The sequence below is a fragment of the Heterocephalus glaber genome, unplaced genomic scaffold (genome assembly GCF_053883595.1).
Source record: "Heterocephalus glaber isolate CG9 unplaced genomic scaffold, H.glaber_assembly_v1.0 deba00001689, whole genome shotgun sequence".
NCBI lineage: Eukaryota > Metazoa > Chordata > Mammalia > Rodentia > Bathyergidae > Heterocephalus > Heterocephalus glaber.
In genome coordinates, this window is record NW_028258414.1 from 9986426 (window position 1) to 10000000 (window position 13575).

General features: G+C 40.0%; 1 protein-coding gene across 10 annotated transcripts in view; it reads left to right on the forward strand.

Annotated features, from left to right (window-relative positions):
• The window catches only part of Map2k5 (mitogen-activated protein kinase kinase 5), a 258240-nt gene that overhangs the window by 169965 nt on the left and 74700 nt on the right, over positions 1-13575 (forward strand). For 6 of the 10 annotated variants that reach the window (XM_004855593.4, XM_021237014.2, XM_087198981.1 and 3 more), the window contains one exon: positions 10937-10966. The exons of 3 other annotated variants lie outside the window; for them this stretch is intronic. In XM_004855593.4, the coding sequence (XP_004855650.1) occupies positions 10937-10966 (30 nt within the window). Of the gene's footprint in view, positions 1-10936; positions 10967-11170 lie in introns of all 10 variants that reach the window. One more of the 10 variants, XM_021237017.2, reaches the window with a different exon arrangement.

The following is a 13575-nucleotide window of genomic DNA, read 5'->3' on the forward strand; positions in this document are numbered from 1 at the left end:
CACAAACACACCGAATCTATAGTCAAAAACCATGGAGTCACCAGAGTCCTGACATGAAGAATAAAGAAATAAAGTAAAGACAACACTGGCTTTTGACAGCCTGTCTTCAGATGTTTGAAGAATTGTCAGTGGAAAAGAAGCAAGCTGTTGCCTTAGGACCTGCAGGGTGACCTTCTGAAGCTAAAAACAAAACAAAAAGTCCTATGGTATTCTATTTATTTAAAGAACTTTCTAATAGCTTGATCCTTATGCTCTTTCTACTCAACAGTAAAAATATTCCTTCCCGGGGAACATTTGAGTTGAGACTAAATGACCACTTGTCCCCAGATTTTCTTTTTAGAGGAAATTCTTTGTGGGAGAGACCTGTATAAGATTAGAGAAGATGCAGTCATTTATTCATTAGTCACTCAGCAGATATTTGTTGAGTACCAGCTACACGTGGTAAGCCCTGTGGTGGTCATTGGGGACCCTGCTGTGAACAAAACTGACAAAATCCCTGCCTCCACAGAGTAGAACATGTAAAGAAGGATGCTTGACAACTATAGCTTGCTAGACAAAAATCAACAGGGTGATATACTAGGATTCACTGAGTAGTGTGGGGCTACTTTTGGAATTAAGATCTAAAAGATGAGAAGGAACCAGTTTCCTGGTGACATCTAAAATTCCATGAGTTTGTGATAATTCTGGGAACAACTTTGAAGTACCCACTGGTAAACACCCCTGCTCCTAGAATTCTATTCATACTCAAATCCAGTGACCTAGAATTGACTTGAAAATTTTTTTTTAATGTTCAGCAGACCTTGTTACATAACTTTAGCATGTCTACAGCATTTATTCAGTATATTCTTTGATACACCTTTTCTTCAGAGACTAGAATGTTTTTTAGAGCTTCATAAATCACTCCCCAGTGAGAAAGCTGGGCCCCAAGGAAGACACAGTGCCTGCACCTATTCGTATGACACAAGAAACCTGGAATGGAGGCCTTCCATGGGGAAGTCTAGTGGTCTTTCCTCTCTGCTGAGCTATTCACGTCCTCTTGCTCAGTGCCATTCTAACAGGGAGGGGGAGGTCATGATGCTTTACATGGATGTAAGACTTAAAGTCATTTGATACTCAGCTCATTTAAACTTCCCACTGTGATGGGAGATGACTGAAAAAATAGTCATCGGAGGCATCAAAGATTAAGAGTATTAAGAGTATCAAAGGTCCAATTTTGCAAATGAAGAAACAGATCCAGAAGAAGTAAAGGACTTTTCCCCAAAAGTCAAGTGATGGACCAGGTAGCAGCAAGCAGTCAAGTGTCCTGACTCACAGATTAAGGTCCGTTTCTTCCAGTATGCTACAGAAAGGAAGTAGGTCAAGCAGTTTGAAAAAAGAAGAGATGAATGGTAAATGTAAATGAGCAGGAAATTAGATAAAGGAAAGACAGGTTTACTGTGGCTCTGCTAGTCACTAAGACCTTTTCATAGTTTATACTATCCCAGTAACTGGTTCAGTTTTACTGTATTTTGAAATGTGCTTATTGTTTTCCAAAAACCAAAGCCTCATTTATTTTTAAAAGAAAAACAAAAATTAACCTAATTTCCACTGTGTATACTGCAATAGGAAGTGGACACGTGAGAATCCTGTCTCATCAGTAAGTGGATCCAGCATCACCTTGTCCCAGCAGTAGGAGCATAAGCTTTGCCCTTTGGAGCCCTTGACCCGGGAGGAGGAGAAGTCAAAGTGCTGGGGGGACACAGAGAGCTGGGCTGGTGACAGGAGGGTTGGTGTCAGGGCCAGGGAAAGCATTTCAATTACCATTTACTGCTTAATAAACTACGCAAAATTAGTGGCTTAAAATAACAACCATTTATTTACCCAGGATTCTGTGGGTCAGGAATCCTAGCAGGCTCAGCCATCTGACGTGGCGTGAAGGGCCTCATGACACTGCAATCAGAGAGTGGTTGGTTAAGAATGGCAGATCCAGGATGGCTCCACCTGCGGCCGGGAGAGGCTGCGACATGTCCTTCTCTCCCCATGCTCTCCATTTCTCACTCACACATTCTCCTCCTCTCCCACATTGTGCTTAGCTCAGGCTTCCTGGTGCCTGGTGTTCCAAGCTGTGATGGTGAAAGGTAGGTAGGCTCTCATTGAGGAAGTAACAAGGTCACACATGAAAGGGTGTCTGGGAAGATGGATTCTGTTTTCACCATCTCTGGAAACACCACACACTACTGTAGCCCTTCTGGAAGTAATGGTGCCTACGCTGAGTTTTGATGAATGAGGTGAAGTCAGAAGACAGTGGTCCAGCTGGCCTGGCTGCGCATACCAAGACCAGGAGTGTATCACTGATTGTGACTCTGGATTAGAAACAGAAGAGTAGATTGGATTGAACTCAGTAGACTAGTCCCCAGCCCTGATGTTCTCCCCAGTATCCGCAGCTGCATGACTCCAGAGAGCAATTTGGAGATGGAAGCCTGCAGAGCAGGGTCTCTTAAGAGACTGCTGACAGGATTCCAGCTGCCTCTGTCAGAGGGCATAGGTCAGCATTACACACACAACTTAAAAGGGTGTCATTTCTTAATTTTGATTATGAGGATTCACATGGTTAATTAAGCATATGGGATGATGGGTTTGGGGGCAGTTAACTCTCATCTTTTCCCTTCTTGCAACCCTTTAGTCTTTAGTAAGAAATAAACCATCTGAATTAATCATTGTGCTTAAGTACGTGAAAGTGATAGCTACTGGTCATGCCAAGCAGTGACATATAAGCAAGAGGGTGAGACTTTCGGACCCTAATACTGAACATTTTGTGTGCCATATTTGTTAAGGCATCGTAGCAGAGAAACACCCAAGCCATGCGCTGCCAGGCTGGTCAGGCTTAAGGAGATAGCGTTATCAGAGGATTTCTCAAAATCAGCTACTGCAAAATCACCCCTATTTCTGGTGTCAGAGAGAATGTAAAAGTTCATAGTTTAAAGTTTGCCCTCAGACAAGGCATTAGAGACACAGGAAAATGGCGAATACTAAGACTTAACTACCAGTAGGATGTGACACATTTCCCAGGGAATGGTTTGGACAAGGAGTGGTATGAATTTGTCCACGAAACTGTGTCTACACTCTTCTGGGACTGACTTCCGAGGGAAGAGGGAAGCAGGAGGACTGATGCGAGCCACACCCTAAAAGGTTGGGAGGTTAAAGTTCCATCTGTTCAGCTGTTGCCCTATCTCAAGTTCCAGAGCAGAAAACTGCCCTCAGTATATGGCACTGTGAACTATGCATATATTCGAAGAGCATTGCTTTTTCTGATAGAAAAGTAAAATGCATGCTTTCATCTATCAGGACTGAACTTTATCTGTCTTTAATTCCGAGGTTTTCTCTGAATTTCCTCTGCTGCACAGAACACCATTAAAAGAGACCTTTGTGTTGTTCTGAAGTGACTTCTAGAGATTCAGTTATATCCCCAGATATTTTAATTAGCATTGCTCTGGAGCTACTACTGAAAACCAACATGGAATAATTAGAATGCCTGCGAAGTCACAAAAGTGGTCTTTTTAAGTGGAGGGTTTTTTCCTTTACTTTTTTTTTTTATTTAACAATTAGCTCCCTTGTATTTTCTACGGCCTAGTTGAAATTATATATTGCCTTTAAATACAGTATTCAACCAAAAGTGTTCATCCAGAGTTTTTGGTCTATATAAAATCTATATAAAGTGTTTGGTCTATATAAAGTGTTCATCCAGGGTTTTTGGTATATATGTGTGTGTGTGTGCATGTGTGTGCGTGTGCGTATGTATACTCTTTTTAAGGAAAAAAAAAAGAAAATGGTGCAAGCCAAATAGCATTATGGGAGAGGAAGGACAATTATGTGTTTAGGGACAGCAGGGTTAGGACAACCAAGCAACGTTCATTTAAAGATTCAAAACAGTAGCATTTAGCATGAAATCCACTTTTTATCATCCTTACGCAGCCATCAGAATGAAGAAAGACAGTGTCCAGCTGTAGCAGGAGTTTGGTAGCAGGAGAATTAGAAGTAAAGGTACTAGTGCCTGAGGGGTAGGTCATGAATTAATAATTGCTATGTGGCGGATGAGCCCCGTCAGAAGAGCTGAAAATGAGGAAGTTGCCTTGCAGAGCGCTATCAATCACTCAGTGACCATAACTTCCAGTAATTAGTGTATTTTATGGGCCTTTGCTTCAGTGGCTCGAAAGCACATATGCTCCAGTCACAGCTAAACTTTGCCGGAGTAATATTCCAGGATGATTTATCCTCCTGCTGCACTGGGATATAACCCTATATTAGGTGAAGATTGTGAACTAAGCTGCAATAAAGTGTAAGTTTAGGTACAGTTTGCCCAGGTTGAGACCTACATGTATCATGCTTTTCAGCATTCATGGTTAGGCTACAGCAAGCAATCATTTTTAACAGTGAAACAAATAAAGCAATTAAAGGAACAGCATTAAGATATTGTACTTGTGAATTACTGTTGCCCTCTCCCCATTTAAGTGTCCACTGTAATAAACCCATTTCTAATTAAAAAAAAAACCACTGTATTAGAAACATTTATTTGTAAGGCTGTCTTTCCTACATTATTAGTAGTAATCTGGGCTAAAACTTGGGACCTTCTGAATGATAGAGAAGTGCTTGATTTATTTCTTTGTGCTACTGTGTCCTTAAGTTCAAATAAATTTCCTTTCTACCAGTGGATCCTGGTGAAGATGAGTTCTTTTTGGAATGTTGGCACATGTTAAGGAGCACCCCTGATGGGCTCACATTTAGGCTTTTTCTACACAAAGTGAAGAATGTTATTTACAAGCTCTCAGGAGTGCTTGGCACTTCGTGATCAGGCGTAATGAGTTCTTTGCTGGTTCACCCATGTACCGGAAGTCTCTGGGGCCTTTGCAGATAGGGGTTTTTCCCACTGCCAAAACATCTGTAGAGCCCAGTGTTCTCAGAGTTTAACAAGCTTTGCCTCCAGCTTATAGCCTTGAGCAAATTGATTAAGCGCCTGGTCCCACCACCGTAATTCTGTTTATGTTAAAGGAATCCTTCAAATTTGTAAAAAAGTGTTATGTGAAAATATAAATTGAATAAGGAAATGATATGCATGCTCCCACTGTCTCCTCTTTAGAGTGAAGTATTTCCATACCACTTTTAACAGTGGTGTCCTTGAGTTTCCTTAAACAGATAACGGAGATAAGCTCATTTCACCAACCTTAGATGGAGAGGTGTCCACAAGTTTGATGCTTTCATTACATTTATTATCCCATCTTTAATTTGCAATGTATTATCATACAAGTTAAACAATAATAGTAAAACAAACTAATTGTCTTTAATTAAAGTGAATTAGGTTTTGATTTCAATATATTTGATGTAGCGAGAACTGATAATGCGGAGGGTCCCAAAGGTTATTAGGGCATATTTCTGTTGGGCCTGATGGTGTTCATAATAACCCTCTTCCTCATAGTTCTAGACATGAACAAATATGTCACTTCATCAGTCTCTGTTACTCGCACTTATGCCCCTCCGCAGGGGTTACAGACTCCACAAGTTATCAGCTAATGGCGTTATACATTAAAAACCAAAGCGCTCCTCACTCCGAGGCCTTTCAAGGCTTTGTTCTTAAGCCCCAGACACTTTGGAGTGCAGCTGCAAACTATAGGCAGAAGATTAAATTAATTTGTAACTCTCTCCCTTTTTTTTTTGGCCCTGCATTACTAAATCCTCCACATTTAATTGAAACCCTACTTCAAGACGCTTTGTGTTCCTCTGCTCTTTGTTGTCGGTTTAACCTCCAAAGCACTTTAACACTGGTAAATTGCTGTTCTGTCCTCCTGATCGTTTTTTAAACCAGTCAGTAAGAGGACAGCGAAATTGATACATGGGGAGACAAGTAAAATCTTAGGGTAGATTTTTGAAGTATTTAATATTTATTGTGGTTCCTTGCCAGCATAGTTTCAGGTGCATAAATTGGTCTTGGGATGAAATCTCACCAAGGGAATTTTGTGTAATCCAGTAGTTAAGTCTGATTTTTTTAAAGTTTGCCGGTGTTTGAATGTTGCAAAGTGGCTGCTGCATTTCTATGAAATGAACATTTAACTGCAGTATACAATCTAAATGCAAAATCCTTAGATGGAAATTTAATTGTATGAAATGTGCACAAGGTAATTAAGAACAAATTTTAGAACATTTCAGACTATAAAGTTCTCCTTCAGCTTGATCACTGGCAATATTGAAAATGCTTATTTTCAATTTGCAGTTTTGCCGAGAAACATAGAATATGTCTAAATTAAGAATTTAAAAAAGCAGTGCTCTTCCATGAAACCATAAGCTTAAAACTACTTGCTTTTTACATTGTTGGTATTCTAAGTTGGGAACTTGATCACCAAAATCATGTCCTGAGTTTGTGTCCTGCACTGGTTTCTGGCTACAGTGTATACTTTTCTTCTTGTCAGTTATACTTTCATGACAGTTATTTTTATTATCAACAAAAACCATTTTTGTTACATGTAAGTAAATATCATCTATCCTGTTTGTTTGTTTGTTTGTTTTTGGTACCGGGGATCGAATTCGGGTCTGTGCGCTTGTGCAGCAGGCAGTGAAACCACTAAGCTAAATCCCCGGCCCTCATCTATCCTTTTTGTTAAAGTACAGAGGTTTTCATCATGCAATTATTGTGTATTGACAATTGTAACAATTATATACCTACACACATCCCAATATACTTGTTATTTAAATTATGAAATACAACATATTCAAATACTGCTAAGGCAAGAGCAGTTCACAGATTATGGTTAGACAAATCAAAGATCAATAAGATGACACTAACAAATAGTCTTAAGTTTTCCAGTGAAATATTACTGGTTCACTGTTATTTAAGTGTATTCCCAACTGGTAACCATATTGAAGACATTTCTTTTTCTGCCTTTTGCATAATAAATGTCCCACAACAAGTATTCAGCAATTTGCTGAGTCTTAAGTGTTTGGAATTAAAATGCACTTTTTTATTTAACATTAAATAGAATTTTCTCCCTCCCTCCTGTCTACCTCTACTCTCAAAAAATAACTAAAGCTTTTCCAAATCTTTTACAATGTGAGCACCTCCCCTCCTGGGAATGAAAAGGATGTGAGAGCCATGTGATGAATCGCTGGTGCTTATGTGTGTCGACATTTTTCAATATTTTTTTTAAAACTGGACTTAAGCTGCCTGTATTTAAATGCATCTTTGTAAAGATGATAAAGAGAGCAAAGATTTCTATTGGCTTAGCCCTAATCTGTTTGCTTTGTTGCAATTCTTTTTTCTTTCCCCCTTTATTTTAACTGTTAACCTCTTTATAAATCTAAATCTACATACAAAGGTCATTGGTTGGCTGAACTTAAACCATTTTACTCAGTAAATTTAATTAAGAAAATACAGTGCAACTCATAAGCAAATGAGTTTTTTCCTAGTTTTAAACCAAACCACCCTCTTGAGTGCTGATTGCCTTGCCCGACCCCTGGTGATACAGAAACAGGCAAAATTAAAAAGGACATTAAAGCTTCATTAAATCTGAAACACATTTAGTACAGTGACATATCTGCAGGCCATTTCAGAGAAGATTACATACTCTCTTTTGTAAGTTTCCTAATTTATAATACCTTGACAATAAAAACTGGGGAAATGCAAGTAGATTAATAGACCAGTAGGGGTAAAAGATACAGAATGGTCCTGGGTCCGTCTGTCTCTGGAATACTCAGAGCATATGCGCCCTCTTTCCCCATAAGGATTCTGCATTTATTTTGACTTTTGACAGCCTCTTGAAGAGGCCGTATCTGCTAAGCGCCCTTTTTCCTTCTTGCCTCCTCCTAATAGAGCTTGATGAAAGGGTTCTGGGGCCTGTCTATATATTTCCTTCTACTTTGCCACGAGACAAATAGTGTGGAAATAAACACGGCCACTGCGTTAGACCTGGAAGGATCAGGACATAGCGGAAGCCAGGTTCCTCTGCTGCCACCTTAACACGGCTGCTTTCACTGCCACCCTGACACTGCCATGGCCCATGTTCACTAGTATAGCATTGGAATCCTTGGCCTGCTAGTGCAATAGCCCAGGGATGACTTTGATGGGAGAGGAAGGGATTGTCTCACTGCTATTGCCAGGGTACCTACTGGTCAAGGTCAAAGAACCTTCCTCTGCCCTGGAACTCTAACCTCCAGGATGCCTTAGACTCAGTCCCTCCAGGAGCATAGTTGACAGGTAGACTGAGGCTCCACCAGGTATCAGGAAAATACAGAAAAAACAAAGCCAGGCCCAAGACTGAGGTGTTCACCAGTTCACACACTGCCCCCTCTTCCCACGGAAACTAGGCTAGAGGCTCCCGCTGACTGGCCACCACTGAGCTTTCTCTCTGTTCTCCTGCATGGTGGTATCTTACAGAGCACCCCGATGACATCAGCAGTCCCGTTTACCTTATAACAACTGTGACAGAGGGGCCAAGTGGATGAGTGCCAGTTTCCTGGAGCCTGCCTCTATATAACCAGTGATAAGGTTGAGAACCAGAGGTGGTGTTGAAATGGGGATAATCTGAATTTTCACCTTATCCTCTTCTTTATCTTAAAGCTTCTGCTCATTGTTTCTTAATTCTTTAAACTGCAAGAACCAGTGGCCAGTGTTGGCAGCTGCCACCTGGTTTAGATCTTGAAGGCATGTGTGGCAGGCAGGTATCCTCTGCCTGCAAGCCAAGGGGACAGAATTCTTCCATGGTTCCTAATGATACGTTCAACATGTACCCAAGTGAATGGTGCCATGTCATTCTGTAGAGGGCTTGAGACAGAGTTCTTAGTATTTTCTGGTAGTTGATAAACTGTTGGGGTTTTAGTTGAGAGACCCTCCTCTTGCTGTTTTTCTAGTGCCAGTGGAATACGTGCAGGATTCATGGCTCATAGACCATGTGGTGGTAGGTGGCGCTCTGGGCGAGCCTGCCTGTCAGATGAGCACAGAACAACACAGGTGCCTGGGGCCTACCGCACTCAGCCACACTGATAACTCCTAGATCAGTGTGCATGTTCTCACCGGCCAGAAACACAACACACCGTTGTTCAAACTGTAGGGCAGACCTACATTGGGTGGGCCCAGAGTGGGCGCAGTGGGAATGCTAAGCTTCTCCCCTTTCTGATGAACAGCAGCATGAAGACCACAAACATACTAAGCTAGGTGAATACCCACACTTTCTTTTCTTTACTCCATCTTGTGATATTTTTAATTTTCACTTTTTAATTCCAATATGGAAGATTAACTCAGAGAGCACTGAGCTACATCCCCAGACTTTTTTTTCTTCTTTGAGACATGACCTCACTAAATTGCCCAGGGTAGCCTCGAACTTACAACTCTTTGGCCTCAGCCTCCCAAGTAGCTCAGATTACAGGCATGCACCATCATGCCTGGCTACTTTTGTTATTTGTACTTGAAGGGATTAGTGATTTCCAAATGAAATAATGACTGTGTATCTTTATATCTTGAAAATCCATATATATAACAATATTTAGCTTGTATATAAGATAACAAGGTAATGACACTAGGTATTTCTAAACCCACACACACATATACGTAAACACTCATACAGATGCACACAGCCCAAAATGAGTGCTGTCCCTTTCAAAGTAATCACCTTATAAGGTCACATGGTTTATTCCTATTGCATTGCTGTTGCTCAGACTGGTCTTAAGTCTTTGACAACCTCAGCACCTTCATTTCTGTCCTTACTAAGCAACAAAATATTTATTCTTTGTAGGTAGCTTTGGATTTTGTTACTATCAGTAGGTCATTCACACATTAGTCTGTAAATAGTTCACGTGATCAACAAGCTGAAGAGTATAATTTTAAATCCAGGGTGTACTTCCGTTAAAATGAAGCAAGTATTCTTCTGTTCCATGAAATGACACTAAACACAGTGCTATAAGAGGAGCCCAAGAATGTTTGAGCACTGTTGGTATCTTGGGAACTGACCCTAGGTTCCCACTGATGCACTCTGTGGGACTCCTCAGTAGGATTGTAGGATTCTGATCTGTGAACCCTATCAGTACCCTCTTGTATCCATTCTAGCTTTGAAATTCCCTGGTGTTATGATTCTACTCTGAAAGTGGTTATAGGTATACATGAAGGGGTTCAGGACGGAGAATGGGCCAAATCAGGAACTTGCAAATTTTTGCCATTATTTAACTAGGTTATGGTGTATTTGTTACATTTGATCTTACTATCAAGCCTATTCTTGGTTGAATCTTTTTTTTTTTTAACAGGTGGGGATCCAAAGGCCAAAATTAAATAACTAGTCCAGAAAGAGAGTCATTTATGAATCAAACTAAACCAGAAGTTCTGAGGATTTACTTTCCCAATTTCAGCCTTAGACCTACAATTTCAACATGAAGGCCTTCTCACTAGCAGTAGACCTTTTCTTCTTCTAACTGTAGATAGAAAATGTATGAAAAAACATAACTAGTAGATGAAAATAGTGGCACAATTTTCAATTTCATAATATGGCCCATTCCCCACTTCCTGCAATCTTTCATTTATACTTGTAACTGAAGACTCTACAAAGCCAAGAACAATTAGATGTCCCCATTGTACAAGACAAAAAGCCAACCGTTTTACACCTCTGTCTAGAAGAAACTGTCGCACATGTGTAAATGTCAATAATGCCCACAGAGCTGAAAATATTCCTAAGAGAAACCACATAAGGGTAATGTTCAGTTATTAAAATTAGAGTATTTTATCAGGAATGCAGCATTGTCTATTGAAAATGTCCATTCTAAATACAGCTCATAATGTAATTACAGCAATAATTTAGTTTGTGCGTTTGAGGTTGTGAGGTTTTTTATATTTGCTGGATGCAGTTCTGAAATTTAGTATTTGTCTGTCTTAAGGAGATCTGCCCTGCATGCAAATCCATAACTAGACAAATATTATTTCCTTTCCCAGCTTGCTCTTGGGAGATTCCCATATCCTCAGGTAAGATTGTTCATTACTGCCGTTTGCCACTGTGACATTCATTCCTATGTATGAAGGTGCAGGGAGCAGTCGTGAACATTAGAGCCACATACAAATAAATCTGTCCTGTTAAATTGAAAAGTGGTATTTTAAAGGAGTCATTTAGAAGTCTCTATTGATTTTTGATTTTTTTTTAACTCCAGACTTTTTTCTTCTTTGTTAAAGGTTGACGACGATCTGTGCTCTTCCTTTGTGTGACATTTGAGATGTTTTTGCCTTCTCCTAGCCTAGTACCATGTGCTCATATCGAGTCTGGAGAAGGGGCTCAGCCTTTCCTTGGTGCTGTTTTTTGAGCTTTTGGATTTAGTTAAAATTACTTTATTTAAAGGATTGAGATGAAGAGTGGAAATAATCTAGGTCATTATTTTTGCCGGGTAACTAGGCTCCTGATGTTACGTGTAATTTTGAGCATATTCTTTGTGGATACCCTTCCTATCCACATTTCTAAGAAAACGAACAGTCCATGGTATTAGCATTGCTGACTCCAATTTTTATAATTTTTTTAAAATTTTTATTGTAGGAGATGCTAGCACTTAAAATATAAAGCTGTTTTGTGGTTGGAAAATGATTCCCCAGTGTGTGTGAGGAAATCAGTGAAATGTCTAGAGGGATGAAAAATGAATGGCTTGACTGTTTTCCTCTGGTTGATGCTCAGTGTTTTTCTGGCATCTTGGTCTGTACAGGCCAAAGTGCCTGGAGGCATGTCTGATTTAAAGGTGGTGTTGGTCTCTGCTCTTTAAGCATCTATTAACTTGCTATTATTATGCAAATAAGTGTTGTATTACACATACTAATTTATGCATGGTTAGATTATGCAGATGCATCCCAAACATGGTTATTGAATAATAGGAGGGGGCTCCTTCTCTCCACCACCTTTATAAGCAGTTTGAAGAAAATTCTCCGGGTACCCATGTGAACATTTAAAGAGCCTTCACTCGCCAAAATGTCTCTTGTATCCTTTTTCCTTCCCAGTTAAAGTCTTCAGATAAGTGGGATTTAGAGAAACCGTCCAAGATGTTAGGCTCAAGAGTGTTAGTCCCACTTTTCAAATTTGTAAGTCTCTTTGTTTAATAATCTTTTCCTTAAAGAGAAAAACCTGAAACATAAAATGTGCACCCCAGCATTTAGTGGGGTTTTAGTGTATATACAGCCTTGATGCTTAGCTCTAGGTAGCCCATCAAATTAAAATCACATTTTCAGGATTTATAGCTTATTAGAATATTTATCTTGGTAAAGCCTCTTATTCTGTCAGTAATTTTTAAATAATTCATTGTTTGGCCAGTTTGTATAATCCTGTAAAATTGTGAAAATGAGCAGAAGAGGCTCTGTACAATATCATCTCTCAAACAAGTCATAGTAGAAAACTTGAAAGCCATCTAATAAAAATTCCAAAGGTTGAAAATGTAGCTGTTATTCTTGAGATTCCTAGTGTCTTCAGTAATCACTCAGTAGAAGATGCCAAGTGAGGGATCTGGCGTGTGGATAGCGTCAGGGCTGTGGTCAGTTGGGAAGAGGGGGATGTCTTTGCGGTCTGTCTTCCGCTGTGTCTGAGTGTCACACATCAGATCAGTCAAGTGAAAGCTGGGAAATTCTAATATGATGAACTCCCTAGTTAGCAACAACCTTTAGGCGAGGAGGGGGGACTGTATTTCTTCAATTATAATGGAATATCATCACCAAACTGGGACTTTTATTTCAAAAAATAATACAAGTAGCTTTGATGCCAGCAGACCTGTTTTCCAGAGCTTTCAACAAAAGTTTGGGTGCTCTGTTGCTAAAATCAATATGACTTTGGGCAGAACTGGCATTTATTTTACAAGCTTTGTACAAAGTTGGGAAAAAATACTTTATATGTGGCTTTCTTACCCTCCCTTCTGCCCTGAAATAAAGCACATGAAGAAAAAAAAATGTATGTTCTCAGACTGGGTTATAAAATAATACCTTCTCCTTGGTTCACATTATCTCAGTTTGAACTCCCAAGCACTCAATGAACTGTGGCTGGTTTGGTTCCATTGAATCCCAAGTAGAGTCCATAGGAGTGAACCAAAGACTCTGAGGGTCAGAAGAGATCTCAGACATCATCAGATCAAATTTCTGCACAACATTTCCCAAAAGCAAACATCCATGCTGTTTGAATACCTCTAGTGACAGGAAACTCGTTATTTTACAAAGCAATGGTAGGATCAAAGCAATATTCTAGTTCCAGGTTGAGGACTTCTTCCTGCTACTTATCATCCACTCATACTTGAACACAGAAAAGCCTTTCATATATCATTAAGATCACAGTGTTGAATCCTCTGTACCTGGGCTGGGGATAGTACCGGGGAATTGCTTCTCCGGACCCAAAGTCAAAGCAAGGCACGGGACCTGGGTCTCTTCACTAGAGCAAGTTGAAAAGAGTGGCCCATGGGAAAGAGCTCAGGACCAAGAGCCAGATGGGGGGAATTAGAACCCAGCTCTACCACAAATCTTCAATCTTGCTTTGTAACTCCTTAAGGCATTGGTTACCTCCTCTCAGCCCTAAAATAAGCATCCTGCTCTCTCCCTTTTCTATTTGATTAGAGGTGATG